At 39.0% G+C, this 25,671-nt stretch overlaps 4 protein-coding genes across 5 annotated transcripts; 3 read left to right on the top strand and 1 right to left on the bottom strand.

Annotated features, from left to right (window-relative positions):
- The first annotated feature begins 2,091 nt into the window (after nt 1–2,091).
- Nucleotides 2,092–3,217, top strand: LOC117630048. The gene is made up of 2 exons (XM_034362766.1): nt 2,092–2,558; nt 2,885–3,217. The coding sequence occupies exons 1-2, from the start codon at nt 2,123–2,125 to the stop codon at nt 2,917–2,919; spliced, it is 471 nt and encodes a 156-aa protein (XP_034218657.1). The 5' UTR covers nt 2,092–2,122; the 3' UTR covers nt 2,920–3,217.
- A 3,390-nt stretch (nt 3,218–6,607) lies between these two features.
- LOC117630046 (LRR repeats and ubiquitin-like domain-containing protein At2g30105) lies at nt 6,608–10,372 on the top strand. The gene is made up of 10 exons (XM_034362764.1): nt 6,608–6,898; nt 7,022–7,116; nt 7,426–7,584; nt 7,893–8,003; nt 8,104–8,204; nt 8,311–8,448; nt 8,853–8,901; nt 9,019–9,084; nt 9,707–9,826; nt 9,909–10,372. Exons 1-10 carry the CDS (start codon nt 6,631–6,633, stop codon nt 10,017–10,019), a joined length of 1,218 nt encoding a protein of 405 aa, XP_034218655.1. The 5' UTR covers nt 6,608–6,630; the 3' UTR covers nt 10,020–10,372.
- Nucleotides 10,373–10,758: 386 nt separating this feature from the next.
- LOC117631282 (ubiquitin-activating enzyme E1 1-like) lies at nt 10,759–16,476 on the bottom strand. Of its 2 annotated transcripts, XM_034364342.1 has the most exons (7): nt 16,146–16,476; nt 15,511–15,878; nt 15,001–15,218; nt 13,462–14,256; nt 12,474–13,342; nt 11,919–12,351; nt 10,759–11,583 (listed from the first exon to the last, which is right to left on the bottom strand). In XM_034364342.1, the coding sequence occupies exons 2-7, from the start codon at nt 15,863–15,865 to the stop codon at nt 10,987–10,989; spliced, it is 3,267 nt and encodes a 1,088-aa protein (XP_034220233.1). In that variant the 5' UTR covers nt 15,866–15,878; nt 16,146–16,476; the 3' UTR covers nt 10,759–10,986. The 2 variants fall into 2 exon arrangements, with proteins under 2 accessions (XP_034220233.1, XP_034220231.1); XM_034364340.1 differs by having other exon boundaries at nt 15,511–16,476.
- A 5,400-nt stretch (nt 16,477–21,876) lies between these two features.
- On the top strand, nt 21,877–25,617 carry LOC117632565 (probable LIM domain-containing serine/threonine-protein kinase DDB_G0287001). Its single transcript, XM_034366088.1, has 3 exons — nt 21,877–22,465; nt 22,637–23,717; nt 25,050–25,617. Exons 1-3 carry the CDS (start codon nt 22,074–22,076, stop codon nt 25,341–25,343), a joined length of 1,767 nt encoding a protein of 588 aa, XP_034221979.1. The 5' UTR covers nt 21,877–22,073; the 3' UTR covers nt 25,344–25,617.
- Nucleotides 25,618–25,671: the final 54 nt, after the last annotated feature.

The raw sequence follows: 25,671 nt of genomic DNA, 5'->3' as shown, positions 1-25,671 counted from the left end.
TAAAAGCAGAAGGGTAGTGCTTAACAGAAGCTTCGCAGAAGCAGCACTTTGAATATAAAAACACTTAAACACTCAAACACTCAAACACTCAAAAGTACAAAGTTTATTTTGAGGTGATGGTTTTTCAATGATGTGCAACTGAGGAGATGTCCTCTTTTTAAAGCCTCGGAGCTGCTGACGTGTCAAATAGAGACAATAAGTCACAAAGCAGCCTACAGTAGAGCGGCATCTTCACTTTGAGGATTCTTGTTGAACTTTCCCGAAAGCAATCAAAAGAAAAGCAAACTTTTACAAAAGTGAAAGCAGAGTTAATGCAGAAGAATCTTGCTTTAACCAGAGGAAAAGTAAAGCCAAAATAACAGGAAAGCATAAAATTACAATTTACAAATTGTCTTCTTAATAGACAGAATATCACTGAGGCCCACCATAAAGATCCGGAAGATAATTATCCAGCATGTCTCCATTAGCAAAAGGGTCCACCTTATCTTCAGGCTGAGTGGCAGATGCTGATGCCATGGATTCGTCATCCAAATTCAGAATCTTGAGGACTTTCTTTTTCAAGTCTTCTTTAGAAGATGATGATCCTGGCTAGTCTATCAACAGTTGCAGCCTTTGGGAAACACTTAGGGGGGTGTATTCAATTAAGATTTTAAAAGAGTCTCATAAAATCTTAATGAGTCTCAGAAAATCTGCTGTCGAATTCACCCCGCACCCTATACAATTTGGAACCCACAATCATTTGCCTCCCCAGCCTCTTGCCCTTCGATAGCCCAAGTTCCATCTAATCATTGTCGCCCGAAACCATAATATCGTCAAATACAGCTTCAAACCTAGGAGCCTTGCCAGAGCTCCTTTTGCACAAGTTACTAATATTTAGACAGCATAGGTTTTCCTCCGTTGCTTTAAGTTTCAGGTACAAATACCAATCCTTGTCCGGGGGCGGTGGTTTGGTTGTAGTTTTCAAAATGTCACTTTCTTCAGTTTTAAGGACAAAAATCTCACGCTCCGAAAAGAAATAACAACATAGTTGTTGACTAATACTTAGACGACATGGCTGACGACCCCACATCTTGACGTACGAAAGCAACTCATTCTTCAGCATTGTCTTCAATATATTACAGCTCCCTTTGACAGACACTATTGAAATAAGAAGTCAACGTGAATATTTCTTTCCTAGTATAAAAGATTGACAGCTACAATTTAGCATTCCTATTCTGGTTAACCACTGATTCGTAGGATCTAGATACAAGGAGAATTCCAGGTTCATCTCCTATATATGTTGCTGTACATTCAGAATTGTATATTGTACAAATATATGAAATATCAGTTTCTTTACATGGTATCAGAGCCTCCCTTTTTCCCTTCACCATAAACATCAATGGCACCAGACAACGATGCCAAACCAGTTGACAGAGAGAAGTCCTCATCCACAACCGATAGAGATGCATATGACTCTACCGATCCCTACTGCATACACCACTCAGATCATCCCGGCATCGTATTGGCTTCCATGCCACTGACCGGTGATAACTACAGCACTTGGAGTCGTAAAGTACGAATTTCCTTGAGTGCGAAAAACAAAACAGGCTTTATTGATGGGTCCATTGTGAAGCCATCCCTCACCAAAAAACCTACAGAGTATCAACAATGGCAGAGGTGTAACGACATGATCTTGTCGTGGATTCTCAATTCTTTGGATCCTGACCTTGCTAATAGTGTTATTTATGCTGAGACAGCTCATGAAGTCTGGACTGATTTAAAAGAACGATTTTCACAGAGCAACGCTCCTAGGATTTTTCAGATTCAACGCAGCATAGCGACACATACGCAAGATCAGATGCCTCTGGCAACATATTATTCAAAACTAAAGAACTATTGGGACGAACTGGGTTCCTACAATGATACAGAAGTTTGCTCCTGTGGAGCAAAGAAGTCGTTGGCCAAGCGCGAGGAACAACAACGCTTGATGCAATTTTTGATGGGACTAAATGAATCCTATGCAGCGATCTGAGGGCAGATTCTCCTTATGGAGCCCTTGCCATCAGTTAGAAGGGCATATTCCCTACTTTCACAGGAAGAGAAACAACGTGAAATCACCACTACCCATGCAAATACAGAAAGCATGGCCATGTTAAGTATCCACAATAAGAAAGGGGGTTCTTCTAAACCCGCTTATCAATTCCGCTCACAACAAGGATATAATTCACAACAAGGACAGAACTCACAACCTCGTTCCTCTTTTCGAGGGAGCCAAAAAGAGACTCGACGTTGCACTCACTGCAATGGAGATACTCACACCGTTGATACTTGCTATTATCTCAAAGGGTTCCCTCCAGGACATAAGTGGCACAACAAAGAAGTCTCTCTGCCTGATAGAGGAAGCAGTTCACACCAAGGAAACCAAAGGAAGTCACATGCTGCCAATAATGTCCAAAACTCAGATTCACAAGTTCATCATCTCCAGTCCATCGCGCCCCACCTTACACTAGACCAATGCCAACAAATTATGGGCGCTGTAGGTAAAGAAGATGTTTCACAAACCCAAGTAAATTTTGCAGGTCTGTCTTCTCCTTCTTGTCTATTTTCTCAAAAGCAATCCAATTTATCGCATGCTTGGGTAATTGACAGTGGCGCTACCGACCATATCACTAATTCACATGACTTTCTAACTGACACGTCTCCATCCTCCATGTCCCCAGTAGGATTGCCCACAGGGGCTAAGGCACCCATAAAATCCACTGGCAAAATCACTTTTGATGGAAATTTGTGTCTAACTGATGTTCTTTGTGTTCCATCCTTTAATGTTAATTTGATGTCAGTTCCCAAACTCACAGAGTCACTTAATTGTTGTGTTGTGTTCTTTCCCAATTTTTGTTATATACAGGACTTGGTTACGAAGAAGATGATTGGATTGGGTAGGCGGCATGGCAACCTATACTATTTTGATTCAAACTATATTTCTCAGAAGCCACCATCCTCCTCACACCATGTGTTATCTCGACAAAATCTTTGGCACCTGCGGTTAGGACATCCATCAGATGCCCGCCTTCGTATCTTGGCTCAACATGAATCTGATATTTTCTTTTCCCAGCACTCTTGTGATTTTTGCCCATTGGCTAAACAAACTAGACTTCCATTTACTTTAAGTTCCATTTCAAGTATTGCTTCTTTTGATTTAATTCATTGTGACATCTGGGGTCCACATAAAATTTCTTCTCATTCTGGGGCAAGATATTTTTTGACTATTGTTGATGATTATACAAGATGCACATGGGTTTATTTAATGCAATATAAATCTGATACTCAAGGTCTTCTTAAATCCTTCTTTGCCTTTGTTTCTACTCAATTTAACAAAACAATAAAAGCTATTCGTGTAGATAATGGTGGTGAGTTTTCTTCTCTAAAAACGTTTTTTGCAGATCTTGGTGTCGTTTACCAACATTCCTGCGTCTCAACACCTCAACAAAATGGGGTTGTGGAACGTAAACACCGACACCTTCTAGAGATGGCTCGAGCCTTGCGATTCCATGCACATCTCCCTCTTAATTTCTGGGGAGAATGCATCCTCACTGCTGCATATCTGATTAATCGTCTCCCCACTCCACTTTTAACTGGTAAAACTCCCTATGAGCTTTTATTTAACCGTCCACCCACTTATAAACATCTTCGCGTTTTTGGTTGTCTTTGTTATGCAACTAATTTACACCCTTCTCATAAATTTGATAAACGGGCACGTAAATGTATTTTCGTGGGTTATCCTTTTGGTCAAAAGGCTTATCGTGTTTATGACTTAGAGACCAAAAAGTTTTTCAGTAGCCGAGATGTTATTTTTCATGAAAATGTCTTTCCTTTTGCTAATCAACATGATGTACCTACTATCCCTGTCTTGCCTTTAACCCCCAATGATTATGATTATGAGCCTGTCCACATATCAGACCCACTACCCACTTCATCTTCCAAGCCAAATCCACCAACCAATCTAGATATGCATCCACCTAGCCCAAACACACACTCTGGCACACCTACACCACCTCTTCCAAATACACCACCACCTAGTCCACGCACACAATCTAGTCCAAATACACACACCCAATTTAGCCCCAACACGCAATCTAATATATCCCCTCAACCTAGTCCACCACTAAGTCCATCACATGATACACACCCACCACCACCGCTTCGACATTCTAAAGGCTAAAACAACCTTCAGTGCTCCTACGTGACTACCACTGTTACACTGCCATGTCTCCCTACTCTGATTCGTCATCTTCTTCAAATACAAAAGGTAAGGGCACCCGATACCCTATTTCCCAATTTCTTAATTATCATAATTTGTCATCCACTCACAAATCTTTTGTAGCTTCCATCTCTCGAGTTGTTGAGCCAACTACTTTTGCCCAAGCTTCGACTGACCCTTTTTGGCAAGAAGCCATGGACAAGGAAATTCAAGCTCTTGAGCAAAATAATACTTGGTCCATAACACCTTTACCTGCAGGAAAACACCCAATTGGCTGCAAATGGGTGTACAAAGTCAAATATAATTCTGACGGTTCCGTCGAGCGCTACAAAGCTCGTCTCGTGGCCAAGGGATATACCCAACAGGAAGGCTTGGACTACACGGAGACATTCTCTCCCACAGCTAAATTGGTGACTTTCCGATGCTTGCTTGCTCTTGCCGCTGTACGCAATTGGCCCCTTCACCAATTAGACGTCCAAAATGCTTTTCTTCATGGAGATTTAGACGAAGAAGTCTACATGCTTCCTCCACCCGGCCTTCGCCGACAGGGGGAGCACTTGGTTTGTCGGCTACACAAATCATTATACGGGTTGAAGCAAGCATCACGAAATTGGTTTGCCAAGTTCACCAATGCCCTTCAAGATGCCGGATTTGTCCAATCCCTAGCAGATTATTCACTTTTCACAAGGTATCACGATAATTCATTTACCATTATATTAATTTATGTAGATGATATTGTCATTACAGGGAATGATCCTAAGGCAATTCAGTCTCTTAAGGATTTCCTCCATGCTCGCTTCCGCATAAAAGACCTTGGAAATCTTAAATATTTTTTGGGAATTGAAGTAGCAAGATCAAAGAAGGGAATTTTCATCTCTCAACGCAAGTACGCACTGGATATACTTGACGATGCTGGACTTTTGGGTGCTCGCCCTTATTCATTTCCCATGGAGCAGACGCTTAGACTCAACCCTACTGATGGCAAACCACTACAAGATCCTACCAGATACAGGCGATTAGTAGGTCGCCTCATTTATCTCACAGTAACGAGGCCAGATCTCTCATTTACTGTCCATGTGCTTAGCCGTTTCATGCATGAGCCGCACCAACCTCATCTAGATGCAGCTCTTCGTGTACTACGTTATTTGAAAGGCTCTCCAGGACAAGGCATTTTATTTCCTACGACAAACAACCTAAAGTTAAAGGCATTTTGTGACTTAGATTGGGCAAGTTGTCCAACTACCAGGAGATCTGTCACAGGTTATTGTACTTTCCTTGGTGATTCTTTGATTTCTTGGAAAACCAAAAAACAAAATACTGTGGCACGTTCCTCTACAGAAGCAGAATACCGAGCTATGGCAGATGCATGTTGTGAGCTCACATGGTTACGTTACATCCTCAAAGACTTGGGCATTCAACATTCAGAACCAGCAGTATTGCATTGTGATAATCAATCAGCTCTTTATATTGCAAAGAATCCAGTATTTCACGAGCGAACGAAGCATATTGATCTTGATTGTCACTTGGTAAGACAAAACATTCAATCAGGCTTGGTGTCTACTGCCTACACGCCAACAAAAATCCAGATTGCTGATATATTTACTAAACCCTTGGGCAAGGTTCCTTTTGGCTCACTATTAGGCAAGTTGGGAGTATACAACATACACTCTCCAACTTGAAGGGGCGTATTGAAATAAGAAGTCAACGTGAATATTTCTTTCCTAGTATAAAAGATTGACAGCTACAATTTAGCATTCCTATTCTGGTTAACCACTAATTCGTAGGATCTAGATACAAGGAGAATTGCAGGTTCATCTCCTATATATGTTGCTGTACATTCAGAATTGTATATTGTACAAATATATGAAATACCAGTTTCTTTACAGACACAGTTGCATAACTTTTGTAAGGATCAAAATATCAAAATGAAAGCAACCAAAGAAAACAAAAACGAAAACAGTACATATAGGCATAGGCAGAAAGAATAGGGATGTTCAAAACATACAAACAAATAAAACAACAACAAATAGGCAGAGAGAATAGGGATAATGGAAATCTTTTGGTTAGAATTTAGTGCTTACTGTTCAACCCTTGTAGTCGTCACTCGTCAGAGAGGATGAAGCCGAAATAGAGAGTATGATGCACAGAGTTAAAAGAAGAAGAGAGCCCTAACCAAAACTAAAACGTTGTCTTCTTAATGAACACCACTTGTGTCAAAGGACCGAAATGCCCCTAACTTTTTGTTTAGATACACTCCTACATTGTTGAAATGGATTTGGGTTGCATTTCAGGCTGGCCCAGGCCTCTCGGCCCATAAAATTTGTACTGTGCTTGGAGCTGACTTTTGTCCCAAATTATTTATTTTTTTGTGTGTATATAAATACGGACGTAAAATGAATAATCTACAAATTATTCACCAGAGAAAATTACCAAGAAGACGACCAACACCAAGAACTCACTGCAATTTGCAAAGAGAGGAAATGGAGAGTAGTGTCACCGGCGGTGAGGATAGCGGAGCCAACATAAGCCTCAGCGTGAAGTTCAGTGGCAGAACCATACCCATCACAAATCTTTCTCCGGACTCAACCATCAAAGACCTCAAGTCCCTTCTGCAACCTCTCACCAATGTCCTCCCTCGTGGCCAAAAGCTCATTTGCAAAGGTGTCTCCTTTTTCTCCTCTGTAAAATTTGATTGAATTTCTCTGAGCTGTAATGAATTATGAATGGCAAGTTTTTCATATTCAGTTTCATTTTAATTTTTGGATTCTGGATATTTTGTGATAGGGAAGCTTTTGGTGGATGGAATGACACTGAAGGAGTCTGAGGTCGCTAATGGGTCCAGGATCATGCTCATGGCTTCTCAGGGCTTGCATCAAGGGGTATTATAGATAAAACTCAATTCTTTTCTATCTTTTTGCTTTCTTGAAATCTGAACTTGAATTGGGAATTTGATTTTGATGGAGATGGAAGGACCCACTTGTTTGGTAGTTGAGAAAATAAATAAGAAGAAAGCAATTTTATCAAACAAAGATCTTTAATTTATTTTTTCTCGAGTAAAAATGTTGGTCATAAATTTCATGAAACTTTGGATCATAGTAACTCTGGAGATTTATGTGTTTTTGGAAATGTTGAGTTATAGAAAATGCGTTATTGATAATGTAGTACTTCTGGAATTTTTGTTTGAATAGGACGGGCCCATCCTAAAACAAGCTCCCACACGCCCCATTTCCAGAGCCAACAATGCTACTACATTGGGAAAAGAAAAGACAGAAGTTTCTGTTGATAAGAACCGGTTGGATCGATGGAAAGCTACTGGGGTTATTGGACTCCGTGACTACAACTTGAGGGTATAAGAAACTAGTCTTTGGTGATTGTCCCTTTTTGGACTGTTTGCATTTTTCTAATCACATTTTACATTACGGATATCTATATGTAACGTCTGTTTGGCTTGGTAGACAAGTTTTGCCTTTGTTAACAGAAGTAGCATGCCTTGCAGAATTGTTTTTCCTTCAGACAATTAATTGGGACTTAGAATCATAACACATGGGAATCTCTTAGCAGGGGAATGTCGATTTTGATAATTGTTTACAAGTAATATTTTAGAGGACCTAACGTTTTCCAATGTTGAAAATTTGTGTTGGTTTAATTTGAAAAGGCTATACCCGATGAAGTGTGGGCTTGTGGAGCTTCTGCAAGAGTCATTGAACTCAGCAATAATGCTATTCCAGTGGTACCTGCCAAGATTGGATGTCTAAGTTCCTTGCAGGTATACAAAGCTCTGTTTCTTTCTTGCATTTCCGCTCCAGCTTCATCAAATTCTTTCCATAACTTATGCGTAGTTTCACTTCATTCTCTACATTTTGTAGAAATTGTTTCTCTCTGCAAATGATATTTTGGACAATTCTATTAACTGGGAAGCTCTAGCATCTTTGAAGTTTCTAACTGTTCTGTCTCTGGACCAAAACCAGTGAGTATCTTTTGTGCTTTACGATGTCACATTAAATTAGGGTGGCTTTCATTTTCTACTTCTTGACATTATGTTAAATGCTTGATGAATTGGACAATTTATGCAGTTTAACGACTTTGCCACCTGCATTCGGCTTGTTGACATCACTGAGGCAATTTCACGTTGCAAACAACAAATTGTCTAGCCTCCCAAATGAAATAGGACTTTTGACTAAGCTTGAAGTTCTGAAAGTCAACAATAACAGGTGATTTTGAAAGTACTTTAAGCAAGGACATGTTTTTTCTTATTGGGAATTACAGAATCAAAATCTGCTTTTTTTTTCTTCCCTTGCATGTCTTTTCTTCTTAATGTGGTATGATCATTTTAAATTTTATATATTTCACATTGTGGACGTGCAGCTGCACTTAATATTTCACATCTACTTTTCTTTCCTCTAAATGCTTTTATGTCTTAAATACAGAAACTAAAATATTTAGTTTCAGTGGAAATTTTGATTTTTTTAAAACATGTTTTGTAGGTTGTTTAGTTTTTCCCCTTTATGCATTAACGCTATGTTGATGAAGTAACTACTTCTTAAATATGCTAGTTATGTTTGATAACCAATGGCTTGTGTCTTGATTAAACTTACCTGTCTGTCTCTGTGTCCAGGATAAGCACCATGCCTACATGCATAGGGGACTGTATTGGTCTTATTGAGGTAGTAATGTTTTCCTTTTCTTCATTTCTTTTGGGAGGGCTGGGTTTTTTTTTTTTTTTTTTTTTTCATTTTGGGTAGATCTGTCCATTTATCTGACTTGCTTTTGGCATGGTGCAGATTGATGTTTCATCAAATCTTCTATCCGAGTTGCCCGAGACATTTGGCAATTTGCATAATCTAAAGGTCTATACTAATTCCTAGTGTTTTGAACTTATTATCCCTATTTCTTTCAAAAACTCAAATTCTCTTTAAACGTTTAAGAGCTTCCCTTCTTGACCCCCAGAGAGAGAGAGAGAGAGAGAGAGAGAGCTTCCTTTGTTTTGATATGGAACTGTAATTTGTAGGGTGGTTCTGGAGAGGTTACACAGTTTACGTTTCCCGTAATAAAATATATTTTCCATTTTTTTTCAAAGATTAATTTTCATTGTGTTGTTAGGGTTGTCTTATCCACATAGGAAATAAGAGTTTATTCATATTGCACCTGCTTTCACTGCTCATCCTGTTGATGTCTGCCATTGTCTCTGTACCCCAAGCATCCACCTATTCCTTTTCCCTGTACCTGGCCTAAACCCTAATGGTTACTGTATCGTGCCATCCTAAACTTTGACTCTTTCTACTGCCTATTATGCCAATTAATCACACACAAAAAAGTTTTGAAATTTAGTAAACTTTTACTTGGAAGGTAGTAAAAATATCATTTTAGTCTAATTTTCTTGAGCTCTTTTAGAGTAATTGCAGCAACCTCATCTATTTTGTGCTTCATCTCCAGGCTGATATTCATTCCAAAACTTTTACTTTTGTGCAGTCTTTGTGTCTCAGCAACAATGGGTTGAAATCCCTTCCTTCTACGCTGTTCAAAAAGTGCCTACGGCTCACAACACTTGATTTGCACAACACAGAGATAACCATGGATGTTCTTCGTCAGGTGTGTACTTTAGCATCAAATGTCATTGTGCCAATTAGTCTAATTTGTTAATTTTAATGATATAACAGCAATATCTTCACAGACGGAAGGATGGGAAAGTTTTGATGAACGCCGTCGCTTGAAGCATCAGAAGCAACTGGACTTCCGAGTTGTGAACTCCGGTGCATTTGATGAAGGTGCTGATAAGAGCTGATGCCACACATTTCTGGATTACATGAGGCAGTTGGGCAAATTTGTGGTCCATGCTGACATTTGTATGTAGAAGAACCAATGTAAAGCTTTGATGTCTCTGGTACTTTAATTGTTAATAGGATTTTATATAAATCAAAGAAATTGGTGTCATTGATACATGAGAAGTTACTGTGAGAACAATTATGGAGCAAGAGATGACCAGTCTTAATTGTCCTGTGATTATAATGCTGATGTGTATGTTTCTGAACAACCATGTTCCTTCCAAGTGGGACTGCCTTTGGGACCTTACAATGAAAAGGCAGCAGTGTAATAAGTATATATGAAAGAAATGGTGAAGGTGAAAGACTTTGTTTAGCTGTTGTGTGGTGTGGGCCTCCTTTTTTTAAGTATGTGGTTTTACAGCTGATAGTCTAAATTACTTCAACAACTGATGATTTTTTTTTTTTTTTTTTTTTGAAGTAAGAAAGAGGATGAATGATGAAATCGGAAAAATAAATGCGAGGTAGGTAAAAAATATGTTAAAAACTGTCAACAATCAAAATGATCCACAAGCAGTTATACCACCATCGTTTTACAGAAGTAGAAAAAATTACCTGCACCGGGTTCACCACAGTGGTATTCCATTGCATGAAAGTTTCATTTATTGACAGTTTTTAGTTTTTACTGTTTAAATTGGTGGCAAGGATACAGGCAAAAACCCAAGAAGAAGGTGACACTCAAACATCAATTGTCGCAAAAGATTATCTGGAAATCCGGCCAGCAAATTACAAGCAAATTTATTATTAAATGGGATTTACTTTTAGAGATTATACATGTAGAACATGAGACAGTTGGGATAAAAATGTTCAACTGTGTGCTCATCATCGATTAACACAGGAATGAAATCTTGAGGTCAAATATCCTAAACACGCATGAGTTCTCTTCCTAAAATCAGAGACCGACAATCACGGCGGATTCAAGAACACAACCTAACGGAAGTAAATGGATATCAGAGGGATGTCAATATCGTTATCCTCTTCATCCTCACAAGCCACAACAACATCAAAGTGGCGACGATAAAGAGGCAGTTCCGCCCCTGCCACTTCCCTAACCAGATCAACCATCTTCCTGTCCATTCGATCTTGGTGTCGAGAAAACATGGTATTATAAAGCAGGCAACTTTCAAATGAGATGCTATAAGCCTTCAGTCCTTTGTCCTTTAGCCACTGAATAAGTTCCCTCAGAGTTGGATTGCCTCTCAGGATCCACCTATCCCAGATGGTCCAGCTCATGTCACGGTGCTTGATGACCTTGGGTGGAACTGGCTCGGCCATGGAGAACAAAGGTAGAGCTAGATTTGCAAATGTGTTTCTATAGTCTTCTAGCTTGTGGCCTCCATCCAAAACCTTGTAAAGCTCCAAGCACACAAGTCCTGTGGCCATTGCTGTGGTGGTTGCAATTGCAGGGATAATTCTACCGGCAATAAACTTGGCTTTCAGCTTGTCAACCTCAGGAATGCTGTAATTCCTAGCCCGCATATTGGCAAGCCCGGCTATCAGATCCATATGGTAATTTGTATCATCATCCTGCAAATTCCCCAAGCTAAGTGTAAAAAACCTACTGTGATTGGCAACTTGTAGGACAGAACGAAACAATGAACTCCAAGTGAAGGCATGAATTAGAATTAAAATTTGAAGAATGATATATCCCACATCTAAGTTTAGCCCATCCCCACTCTAGGTCACATAAAGAAACTTCCCCATGCATCACTCAAAACCATCAACTACCATTAACACTTATTACCTCAACCAATTATCAGAGTGATCGAAATCAATCAACTTAACCATAGAATATATGAGTGTCTAAATGAAGGATAGGTCAGAAAAGATATGTACAGAGAGAGAAAGAGAGAGAGATTGACCTTCTCAAATTGAATTGGTTTCATTCTGAACCCTGGTGGGAGTTTCTCTCGACAATGCTCTAACTTCTTAATCAATTCATTAATGACCTGTGCATCATCTAATGATTGAGGAGTTAAATTGGTAGCCTCATCATCAGTAACTATTTTCGCATCTTTCTTAGGCTGAAATTCTGAGACTTCCACTTTCTCAACAGCTTCAGCCACCTTCGTAGTGTTTCTAACCCAATCAGGGATTGGAATCCCAAATGTCTCTGCCCTTAGTATGGCAGCTGCTATAACAAAATGAAGGTGACCAGGATCAGCAGCTGAGAACTGCAGTGGATGGGGGAATCGCTTAGGGGCGGACCAGAATGGAGCCCCAGTACTAGTTGTTGCATCTTCAGGAAAAGTATAAATAAGTTGTTTCACGCGGTTGGAAAAATAATCTTCAAACCTGTGTACATCAAAAGCAGGCATCATGAATTATCGAAACAAACCATCACAATAATTAATGATTACAGAGAGGAGGGGCAGAAGGAAAAAATGTATAATAAAGTCTATTATCTAAGGACTTACTTCAGGCGTGCCCAGCCAATGCAATCTTGGAATGTCTCACATCTTTCTCTATCAAGGCACTCAAGAACACGCTCCAAGGTATCCCTGGCCTGTGCGTCGCCAGCATTCCTCATGGTAGTGACATATTCACTTGGCTTGGATAAATATGCATTCACTTCAGCTGGAGTTTTCTCAAGCAAACCCTCAAACTCAGATCGAGCCCATGTCAAGCAGTGGTCAATGTTGTGGGGAAATGAGTGCACAGTGCACATGGGTGCTTGTTTCTCCGGCGGGTCCCTTGATGCACCATAGTTTTCTGTTAGGTGAGGAATAACCATCTGAGTGTTGCATTTTGCGCCAAGAGTACCCGACTCAAGAAGTGCTTTCTGAAAATATAAGCACCTCTGATCAACATACAGCCTCGCATTGACATTGTCTAGCGCATTAATAACAACACTTAAATTCTCCCAGAAGGTATCATCAAACACATTCTCAGTTTCAGGGCCAACTCTATTCTGCAAGGCTTCAACATTAAGACGCGGATTTATTGATGCAGCCGCAGAAGCAGCAACTGTTGATTTGGCCTGCCCAATGTTCCAATCACGGAAGAGGAACTGCCTACTGAGGTTACTCTTCTCAATTACATCATCATCAGTGACTGTTAGCTTCCCATGGTTGCTACATGAAACTCCCATCAGGGCCAAATTTTTTAATAACTCACATCCTAGTGCCCCTGATCCAACAAGAAATACTTTGGAATCTTCCAGTTTCTTCTGTAGCTTAGACCCAAAAACTGAAATCTGTGCATCATAACGGCTATTTAATGGTTTCAAATCACTGGGCTGCAGTGGCTCTGTAGGAAGTGATTCTACTGAGTCAAAGTAGAAGAACTGTTGGAACAAGTTAAACATTAGGTTACTACCAGCAGTGAAAAATAACATGGCACTAAATAATTCTTAGCTCCTAAAGAACGGTTAACTTCTACGTGAAACCAAGAATGTGTACTGACCTGGAAGAGTGGATGAAACTTCCCAGAGCAAGCTTTTACAACCTCTTGACCCACAATACCACCAAACATGGCAGCCATGGGGTTTAGTACCGCCTTTGCACCGAAAGCAAAGTGCCGCAAAAGTTTTGGATTAATATCTTCCAGTCTCCCATCTCCCAGTTTCTCATTAATGTTACTAGCAATAGATATAAGCTTCTGAGCATCCTCTTCTGAACCAGGAATAGGGAAGCACCCCGACTCTGACACGAATTTGTCCAGCGCTTGAAATGCCAAGTGTATGAGAGGTGGACGATCAAACTTGGAGAAATCACTGAAAAGAAAATCGCCAGGATCATTGAGTGCTTCTCTCAGCGGCTTAAAGTTCAAGACTTTGGGCTGCTTCACCTGTGTGACAATACCCCCCTTCTCATAGGTACCAAAACCCGTGGTATCCTCCTCGAGAGAAAATGAATAAGCCCTAGCATTCTTTATCTTCCTTGGCTTTCCATCATTTAGTTCTGTCATTCCATGAACTTCTGAGAACACAACAAGATCCCCATCCTGAAACTCAAGTCTTTCATCGTCAACACATGACACTAGAGCAGGGTTGTCATTGCTTATGGATGCAATAATACCAGTGTGTGGATCCTCCCCATCAACATCAAAAACAGTGAACTCAGGTCCAAAGTCACAGAACACAGAACCAAAGAGGCCTCTAGCTTCGGTTTTAATGAAGGCAATTGGAGGTTGATGATTATGACAATAATCATTGAATTCAATGGCTTTCTCAAGACTGATGTCAGTGAATACAACAGCCTACAACAACAGAAAATAAGTATATGCCTGTACAAACCCAAATAAAACTACCACACTAGAAAAAAATACACTCGTGAATTTTAAATCCTTCTGCAAAATAGATAATTACTTAAGGGATTCACAATTTTGAATATCTAACACTTGTTTGATAACTCGAACATAAATTGCAATTTCTACAGAGCTAATACAACCATTTTTAATAGATATTTAGGAAAATCATCAGAACTAGATTACTTTAAAATGCTACCAACAGAAGCAAAAATAGTTCACTATCAAAACCCAACAGAAGCAAGATATTGAAACCAACAGGCAGAGGATAAATAGATGCAGTACAAAATTAGAAAGTCACCTTCAGGAGACTAGTTCATGCTAGCTATAGCTAAAATACCTTCCCCCCTCCCTTTCTCCATATAAAAAATGAATACCCTTCTAGTTCTAGGTAATGGAAGTTTCATATATAGCCTATGAAAATACCATTCCTTGCATGTATCAGTCTTTAGATGTGCTAAAATTACCATGTATCAGTCTTTAGATGTGCTAAAATTACATTATTATTCACTATCTATGTACCCTCCCTCATTCATTAATGAAGGCATTTAGTCATCATAATCAAACATTAAGTAATTAAATAAAACCTAGTCCAGCAATTGTGATTCAAATAGACCCCCAAACATGCCCCAAAAGTATAAACTTGATAACTTGCATAACACTAAACAACCAGTAAATAACTACAGAAAAATGTACCTGGAAATCAGCAAGCTGTTCTTCGGCCAATTTGGTTGTCAAGGTATGAACAACCACAGCATTGTTGAGTTCCTGCAACTTTTGAACAGCAACAAGTGCTCTGTTCTTGCCAACATCATCCTCAGAAAATACAAAATTACTGGATAAATCCCATAGCTCCACGTTCCCTTCATCATGCAACATCACAGACTTGACACCAGCAAGAATGAGGTTCTTTGCTGCAGGAAGCAAAAGTCCACATTGGAGAAGAAAAAAAAACCACCAGCAAAAGAAAATAGATACACACACATACATACACAACACTGCTTACCATGGTAAGTGGAAAAATTTTAACAGCAGAATCCAAAAACAATATATGCAACATTATAACAGATGAGCACTTCCAGAATTCAACATTGTCTTTTCATTTATCTCTCATTAACTATAAACCCAATTGAAAACGATAACTTCTTGGAAAAAAAAAGTTGAAAACGATAACTCAAACAAGCAGAGAGTTGCCGAAATTCATACCAATCTCAGCGCCGAGGCCTTGAATCCCCGAGATGAGGACATTCGACGCAAAGAGCCTCCGCATAGTCTCGCGGCCATAGACCGCGAGCTGCCGGCTGTGCAGATCCTCGTCGATATCGGAGGGGTTGGAATGGCCCAAAGCCATGATTGGCACGTCCCTTTCAACTATGCCGTGGTTGTTGCTGATGAGGCTGTTGCTGTTGACAGTCGATTCGGCGACGAAGTGGCCGATCCGATGCTTCTTAACAGACGATGCTGCGGCTGAGCTAGAGCTGGTGCTGTTGTTCTTGCTCACAATGGCGTCTTCTTCTTCTTCTACAACCACTCCTTCGCTAGGTCTCTTTCTTGGAAGCATATAGTGCAGTAAGCTGCGGAAAACGCCAGAAAACGCCATGATCACGGAAACGACCAAACTCAAAACCAGAAAAATAATCGAGAAACGCGAATTGGCGTCACCGCCGCCGAAGTAGGTTCGAAACGCCAATCCGAGAAGGATCGGCGCCGAAGCTACCATGAAAAATCCAAACTTGAACCCTATCTTCAGCATGATTGATTCTAAAGCAACAAAAACCAAAGAAAGAGAGTAATTAAAAAAGGGAGAGGCAGAGAGAGAGAGAGAGGTATAATTAACGTACCGATTAGGACTGTGAGAAGAAGCAGAAGATTGGAATCTGAGAGAGAGAGATGTGGGATTGGTTTATTGGTTGATTAAGCTGGTTTTTGCTGTGTGGGTTTTATGCTTTTCTTGAGATTTTGGGTTTGATTTTCGGAGAGGGGTAGAGATCGAGAAGTTTGGTTTGGGTTTTATACGAGGAGGTGGTCAGGTGGTGCAGAGAAGGGTATTTATGGAACTTCACTTCTTTTTCATTTTCAAATTTCGAGGGGTTTTGGTTTGGCTTTTGGAGAGCTGAGGGCAGGTGCTGTTTACGGAGGCCACCGGTGTACTGTATACTCTTTCTGTTTAGAGAGGAAGAGGGAAATGCCGAGTGGGCATATCGAACATTTATTCCTTTTGGCTCGTTTCCTGAAAAGAGCCGTTGCAAATTATCATAGTTTTGTTCCTTTTTTGGAATGAGCCAAGCTATGATACTTTTGCCCCTATGAGTCAAAACTCACCCATCGAAAAGGAGCCGAGGTTCATTGACTGAAAGGCCGCGAAGGCAAAGAAAGCGGGTAATTCAAGCAATAATAATTCAAAGTTTTTGGACGAAATTGCAAGGCAAAACGGCATAAGAATTGAAATGGAGCAGAAACGCGAGGATAACGAGTTGGCCCTTCAAGCTGAGTATGCACGAGAAATGGAGTATTTGCGCAAAAAAGATATGGACAAGACGGATCGGGAAACCATGGCAATGGATACAAATCATATGTCCCCTGAAACAAAACAATTTTGGAAGCTAGAACGAATGGATGTTATGAGAAGAAGACTTTTCCAGGATGATGGGCTTAGCAACACGGATTGGTTAAATGATGGAAACCATTAAATTAGTTAGCATACCTTTTATGTATTTGTATTTTTCATGTTTTCTATTAAAGTTGTTGTAATTCATGTATTTTATTTTAGTAGTAGTAATTCGTAATGACTTGTATTAGATTTCTTTATTTAATAAACAAAGCATTCAATAAATTAACTTTTTATTCAACATATTTCATACTTCAAACAAAACAAAATTAAAATTAAAAAAAACTACAAACAAGGCACAATAATAATAACAAATCACAACCAAACCATAATAAATAAAAATACAACACAACCTAACCATAACTAAATAAAACATAACCAAAGCATCTATGCTCCATCATTCATCTTCATTGCCTTTCACCGCCCATAGATGCTCCATCAAGTGAACTTGACGCATTTCATGAATATACGAAGATTGCATCTCTGTATATCGATCTATCATTCGGGTTATCAAATGACCATCCCTCACCAACGGTTCCGGCTCAAACGGTTCTCCACTTGGTCCCATGGGCCTTTCATAAATCCGTGTCAAGGCCATGTTCATTGGATCCGGTTCGTAGACCTCTAAAGCATCATAATCGTACTCATCCTCCACAATCATATTATGGAGGATGATGCAAATCATCATAATGCTTCTGAGGATCTCCTCATCAAATATACAGGCCGCACCTCGAATAATCAACCACCGAGCTTGAAGGATGCCAAAACACCTTTCGACATCTTTCATGTATCCCTCTTGATATGTAGCAAATAATTTTTGCTTCTGGGATCGGGGATTCGAAATGGATTTGACAAAAGTGGTCCACCTCGGGTAGATGCCGTCAGCTAGATAATACCCCGTCTGGTACACTGTATTGTTGACTTGATAGGTGATATTGGGGCCCTGGCCTCTCAATACATCGTTGAAGACCGGGGATTGACCCAGCACGTTGAGGTCATTTTGGGATCCTGCAACTCCAAAGAAAGGCATGCCAAACCCATGTGTCGAAGCCAGCAACGGCTTCAAGGATGATACTTTTTTGGCCTTTTCTATTTCCGTAATCACCTTGCCAGGCAGTTGGGCAATTCTTCCATTGCCAGTGCATGCAGTCGATGCTACCAATCATTCCTGAAATCCTCGAGCTTCGGCTTTTTGTAGAAGCCGTTGGAGGTCCTTGGGAGTAGGTCTACGCAGGTAGTCCCTAGTGTACAGAGTTTCAACTGCTTGACAAAATCTTACCAAAGCCTCCAACGTAGTGGACTTTCCCATCCGGGCAATCTCATCCACCTGATCAGCAGATGCTCCATACGCCAACATTCGTATAATAGCTATAAGCTTTTGCTCCGGAAGAAGCCCCAAAACCCCAGTAGCATCACACTTTTGAACAAAATATGCATCATAATTGCAAATATCATGCATGACTTTATTGAACAAATGAGGTTGCATTCTAAATCGCCTTCGAAAATCAACATCAGAGTACAAAGAAGTTGGGATAAAATAATCTTCCAAAAGATTCTTACCCCGAGAATGCCTATGTCTTTCCACATTCCGGCGGCGGCCGACTTGTGAACCACGGCGGCGACCTTGGTTCTCTTCATCTTGCAAAGCCACTGCTATGAGAACTTGTTCATCGACTTGTCTCTGCAACTCATTGATTTCATCTGCTCTACGGTTTCTCTCATTTGTTTCTCGCTCTTGCCTCTCCAAGCATCTCCTAAAATCTTCCATTGAGAATGAATGAAGTATGAAATCTAAACTCTGAGAAATGAAAATATAGAAAGATGTGGTGTGAGAGGTATGAGCTGAGCCTCTGATTTTATAGAAAATTTTGGCAAGATAGACATGACACGTGGCTTGATTTGATTGGATGAAAATCTTATCTGAAATTTAAAATTCATCCGAAATTTGAACCCAAATTTATATGAATTTTGAATTTTGAACCCAAATTTATCTTAATTTTGAATTTTGAATTTTGAACCCAAAAATTTATCTGAAATTTGAATTTTGAAATTCATCCGAAATTTGAATCCAAAAATCTTATTTGGAAATTTTATCCGATTATGAATAGTCTTGACACATAGGAACCCGGAAATCTTATCTGAATATATTATCCAAATTAATTATTTTCATTAAAAAAGTTGTGAAAAAAACAAAAACAAAAAAAAGAATAGTAATTGCCCTTAGCCATGGCAATGGGTGGAAACACAAAATACTATTTGCAAGGGCAACTACTATTCACGTGAATAGTGCTGCCCTATCTCCTCCCTTGCCATGGCTAAGGGCAAATGGGTGAAGTTGCTTTTATGCAAATCATCAGCTTGTTTTCTGCCTTCTTTCGTGTAAATCATCATACTTTGTTATGTATACGGAAACTCTGTGTGTTTTTAAATAAGCCATCTTACACGTACGATTGTCACACTTTCATATTTACCATTATGTCCTGTTTGATTCACGGAATGGATTTGAGGGGAAATCACATTCCCAAGGAATGGGAATAAAAGATTCATTTCTCATGTTTGGTAATGTTGGGAAAGTAACTGGGAGATTTCACTTTGTTTCCTTTCCCATGTTTATTTTGAGTAGGAATGGAAAACAAAGTTTGTATAATTTCACAATTATACTCATATTAAATCAAATAAAAAAAAAGAATGCATTTAATAATACGTTGTAATTATAAATTTTTCATAGGGACAAAATAGTCATGAAAATTGTGCATTGAATGTTGGCTCATTTTCCCAAACTTTCCCATAATGAGGGAAAACAAAACCCAAGTTAAGAGGAGGGCTTTACTTCCCCCCTACTTTCCCCCCTACTTTCCCATGTGCCAGACAACCATTTCTCGTGCCTGGACTTACCAAACATGGGAAAACAATTAAATTCTCATTCCCAAACCTCCTTTTCCATGAACGAAACGGGGCTTACAGTAATCGACATGTGTAATGCATAAAAATAATTACCTACAACTTTTCAAAGAAAAGGAAAAGGAATCTTGTAACATGGAATGCCATGATCTGGGTCATATTCAAAATCATCAGTATGAGGAGGCTTTGGAACTATATGTTGCAATGTGCAGATTGTCAATTGACCGTACAAGATCAACATTCTCTACCATAGGGTATATATAAATGAAGAAAAGAAGAAGAAGGAAGAATAAATTGAGAAAGAAGAAGATAAAGATGAAGAACAAAAAAGAAAAACGTGCATGTAAGGTCTGTTTGGTATTCAACTTGAATCCAACTTTTTAAACTCAAAAACATAATTTGAGTCAAGAAAACCTGTTTGGTAGCCCTATTTTTAAAAACTCAAACTCAAGAACAACTAAAAAACACCCCCCAATTATTAAAAACAAAAAAATATCTTCTTTTTTTTCTCTAAAAGTATTATTTTTTTCCTTTTTATTTTTATTTTTATAACAATCCACAAGTTCTCAAATTTTTAAGATTTGAAAATAGTTTTCAAGTTGCATACCAAACAAGTTTTTGAATTTTAAAAATAAATTTAAGAACTCTTTGTTTTTTTAAAAAAATCAAAGTTTTTGAGTTCCCTATTTAAATAGGAAACCAAACACCCCCTAATAAACTAAATTCAAGGAGAAATTATATCTCCAAAATAATAAATAATCCTAAAAGTATGTGCGATAATAAAATCCACGTTAAATAGGAATTTGTAGAAGTCAAGGAAAAAAAAATTGAAGGTCCGACCGTTACATTCAAAATGTAATTATTCCTTTAATTTTACATGAAGAACTCTAATCATTAATGGCCTATAAATCGTCATCTTACCCGATTTAGACAATGGGGATATAATAGGAACATAAAATTTTAATTGAAATCAATTAAATACAAAAGTTTGAATCAATATGTCAAAAATAGAATGTAATCTACGTGGCAAATTAGTTAAAGAACTTATATAAACAAACAATAATTCGAGGACTAGATCCAAACTATTGTTTGGATTGTTTAACCTCTATCAATTTTTCTATTATTTTTTTTATAAAAAAAAGTAGATAAATTGATCACACCGAAAATTTCATTATAAATTTCCGAACATTTTTTAAATTCTCATAATTTCTTTAACAGTTTTATCGATATGAATGTTTTCTGGATATTTTAACCAATATTTTCAAAGTTTAATTAATTTATTTCAGCGACAAGAATTCATTATTATACAATGCATTTGGATGATTGCCACCAATTTGACAAAAGATGCCATATGATTTAATAAAAGAAGAAAAGGAGACGGGACCCACTTAATTTATTTTGCAAACAGAAAAGCGGACCCACCCAAAGGAAAGTAGCTCCAACCCAGTCCAAGTCCCAACCGCAATGAACTCCCAGACAGCAATGTCCAAAAATTTCCTCCCAAATCAACGGTAAGATGTCGAAATTTAAAATGACGCAACACAACGGTGGACCAAGGTACTAACAAGGGGCCCATCGCAGTCCCACACCCTTCCCATTGGTGGCCACCGTTGGATCAAATCAGAAAGCATCGCCCTCAATGCTGATCACACACAGGCAGTTATAAATTCATTAACCAATTTTTTTGAGATATTTAGTGATATACCCATTTCTAGCACTAATATTATAAATAAATCCTACACAATTGAATTTCTATAAACAAACTCCAAAAAATTCAAAAAATGACAGCTAGCCTTATTAAATTTAATATTAATTATTAAATTACTTTGATACCCTATTAAGTGTTTTGGGTATTTTTATGAGATTTTGGAGTTGGACTTGTTTTAAGAAATTAATGGCAGTTTTGTAATTTATAAGAAGTTAAAAGTTTTTTTTGTTATATTATAAATAGACTTTGAGTGTGTTTCTAAAGTCTATTTTATATATGGTATTTTTATAATTTGAATCCCAAAATCCCCTTTTTTTTTTTTTTTCATTAACTAATTTATTCACGCTCCCAAACAAAATAACAAATCCACCACCCCCCCCTCTCTCTCTCTCTCTCTCTCATTTTATTTGTCAGAAAAAATGAGACTCAGAAATCTGAACGAGACCACTCTCTGTGTACTCTGTGTGTCGCTAAGGTAGTAGGAAGGGCGAGTTACTGAGTGAGCCGAGCTGAGCCGAGCCGCATTGAGCTTAGCTACCTGCCTAAGTAGCCATGGCTGCAGCGCTGGAGTGCTGGTCGAGCCGAGCGAGTACGGATGAGGACATGGTGGAGCAGGTACTGATGCGGACGCAGGACAGATCGGAGGGGGCAACGTCGGCGCCGGAGAGCTCGGCAGGTGCCGGAGTGAAGGAGTCGTCGGCGATGCAGAAGAGGCTGCAGAAGCTGAGCCGGAACGTATCCGAGGCTATCGCGTCGCTCAAGAACTCGCTGAATCTCGACTCGACAAGTGACTCGGCGACGGCGCCGTTTAACAAAATCGAGAGCTCTAGGAAGTTAGTGTGGGGCAGTGTTGTTCGGAACCTCACGCAGCTCTACCCTGGCAGTCAGCTCCCGGAGAAGCTCGTCTCCAACATTCGCAAGCATTACGATTCTTTGCCCCTCAGGTTTTGAAAGCTTTTAGTTTATATTGAATCGTTTTTGAATCTATAGTTAGTTGTGAGTTTTTCTTGTTTGGTTTTGCAACATTTTTTGAGCAGCCAAACATACGATTTGGGCTGTGTTATTGCTTATTTTACTTATTTGGTGATGATGGTTTTTCTATATGTGTTGAACAGTTATGCTCAGGCGGGATTCGAGATGAAAGAAGTGTTTCTTCATATAAAATTGATAGAGCAGGCATCAGTGGAGGGCTATCCTGCCATGTTGATTCAAGAGGTGTCTGAAAATGAGACTCAGGGCTCTGTATTCAAGCTCACATTTGCTTGTAATTCTTCGATTTCATGGCCGGTGATGTCCAGTGCACTTGATAGTGAGTCGATTTGCTACAAGAAGATACAGATCTTTGAGAAGAAAGGGTGTACGATTGGAGTTCTTCTTCTTCTGGTCGAAGGCGGGGAAGAGAAGTTGTTCAGAAATCGGATTGAAATTGCTTTGAAGTCAGCCATAAAGAAGCCCAAACCTAGCACAGTGAAGCTCCCATTTGGACTATGTGGTTGTCAAGAAGAGAATACTAAGGGGAGAGAGGTGGGAGATATTGAAGAGGACATTGGTGAGCAAAATTATAGGAACGGAGTTGATATTTCTAGCCAAAAGATTCAGCTTCCCAACCCTCTACCCACTTCGTCATTCGTTGTATCCGTAGATGAATGGCAGACAATACAATCTGGTGGGGATGAGATAGGGAAGTGGCTGTTGAACTCTGATAATCTTGACTTTGTTGATCAGATTGGACCCACTTCATATAAGGGAGTTTACAAAGGGAAAAAGGTTGGAATTGAGAAGCTTAAAGGGTGTGACAAGGGAAATTCTTATGACTTTGAGCTCCGAAGAGATCTTTTGGAGCTCATGACATGTGGGAACAAGAACATTCTGCAGTTTTATGGCGTTTGCATTGATGAAAATCATGGGTTGTGCGTTGTGACAAAGTTGATGGAAGGTGGATCAGTATATGAAATGATGCTTAAAAGCAAGAAGCTTCAGATTAAGGACATATTAAGGATTGCGGTTGATGTAGCAGAGGGGATCAAGTTCATGAATGACCACGGCGTTGCATATAGAGACCTCAATACACAGCGTATCTTATTAGATCGACACGGGAATGCTTGCTTAGGTGACATGGGTATAGTAGCTGCTTGCAAAAGTGTTGGTGAGGCTACGGAGTATGAGACTGATGGATACAGGTGGCTAGCTCCCGAGGTTAGTACGATGCAATGAACTAATAGATAATAGAGCTAGGACTCATCAAGGATCCTGGTATTTTTATTTCAGAAGTTGAACTAGCCCTTTAGACCACATTTTGCACAACTATAGCTATAGTGTCATTCCATGCATTTTCTACTTCAAACCAGTTAGAATGAGTTCTTCCATGGCTACAAACCTTTAATCCTGTCAAATTGCATCTTCAAAAGCTTTGGGGACAAATTTACATTGCTCCATTTCCATATACATTGCATACCCAATTGTGCCACAAACTAAATTCACTTCTGTTGCTGTTGTTCCAAGGACTTGCTGATAGGATCGAATTGCAGATAATATAGACATTATTTTGCTACTGCAACTTTACCTGCATAGAGCTTCCCAGCATGCAAGATCTGATTTCGTTTCTATGGATAAAATGTGTGTTAGGTTTCACTAGCACTCATAGTAGATTCAATGTATCTAATTCAACTTTTCAGGATCAGTCCATTTTGCATTTTCACTAAAGACACTTTATGTCACTTATCCCGACATTATTGTTTGAGCATGCCTAACATGTCTTCATAATTGTTGATACTTTACATTTCAATATACTGTTTACCTTTATCTTAGCACTCCTCTCCCATAAAACTTTGCCTAACCACTTTTATGCATTCCACTAAATAAATCAGCTTAGCTGCAACCTTATAGTAGTGCTATTTTCAGCAATACAGGTATTATGTGCGGAGCCCACAAAATGGAGCTTTTAAGTTTTTTAGCATGATCATAATTCAAGGATTATAGCCTTTCCAGATCAATTTTTTGATGCCATTCTATAAACCCATGTTTTATCTAACTTTTATTAGCTTCTGATAATAATTGGATGCTGCTACACACTCTGTGTATAAGATACTTGATGATGAAAATAAATTATTTTAAGGTTGTTTGTAATGTTTTGATTTAGGTCAGGGGAAATGCGGATGCAAATCACTTAGAACAGAATGATTCTTTTTTTTTTTTTCTTTCGGCAAGTTTGGCCTCTTGGGACCACCTTTTGTCGCTTTCACTTTTATATATTATATACAGATCTGAATAACTCCAAAATGCTTGAGAAATGTGGTATCACTGTACATTAAAATAGAACTTAAACTTGAAGTTGTTCTTCCTTATAATATATTGTGGCTCGTCTGTGATTTGAAGTAATTGTATTCAAGCTGTTCAGCATACTAGGTGGCATCTTTTATTCACCAAAGTTATGCCAGTTCTTTGTTTATCTCATTATTTGTTATCTGAAGACTTAAAATAACAGATATGGTATTTACTATTTTCTTTCATCTTTGTGGTTGCACACAGATCATTGCTGGTGATCCAGAGAGTGTTAGTGAGACATGGATGAGTAATGTGTATAGTTTTGGGATGGTAATTTGGGAGATGGTGACTGGTGAGGCAGCCTATGCCACATGTTCACCGGTCCAAGCAGCCGTTGGCATAGCCGCTTGTGGCCTTAGACCTGAGATCCCAAAGGACTGTCCACAAATGCTGAAGTCCTTGATGACCAGGTGCTGGAACAATAGCCCATCAAAGCGCCCTCAATTCTCTGAAATTTTATCGACACTGCTGCGAACCAACAACAACAGTAATAGGTGAGCATCCTCGGCTACTTCTAGTATATCAATACTACTCATGTAAAAGTTAAAACTACCCCTACTTAGGGAAGTAATCCACGCTCAATGTAGATGCAGAAAAGCTTAATTGTGTAGCTGAAATGAAGAAAAATCTTCTTTCATCTTCCAACGGAAAGAGATCTCTCTCTGATTCTATAAAAGAAAAGAAAAGAAAAAAAGGAAAAAAAAATTGTATATTTTATTGTGTTCCTTTAGGATGTGTGTGTGTTATGATTTCGGTGGTGGGAATATTGAATTCATTTGCCTTGCCTCTGTCATCATGATTGATTAGGCTACGATTAACTTTATGT

The sequence above is a fragment of the Prunus dulcis genome, chromosome 6 (assembly GCF_902201215.1).
Source record: "Prunus dulcis chromosome 6, ALMONDv2, whole genome shotgun sequence".
NCBI classification, from domain to species: domain Eukaryota; kingdom Viridiplantae; phylum Streptophyta; class Magnoliopsida; order Rosales; family Rosaceae; genus Prunus; species Prunus dulcis.
This window is presented reverse-complemented; position numbering and strand designations above follow the sequence as displayed.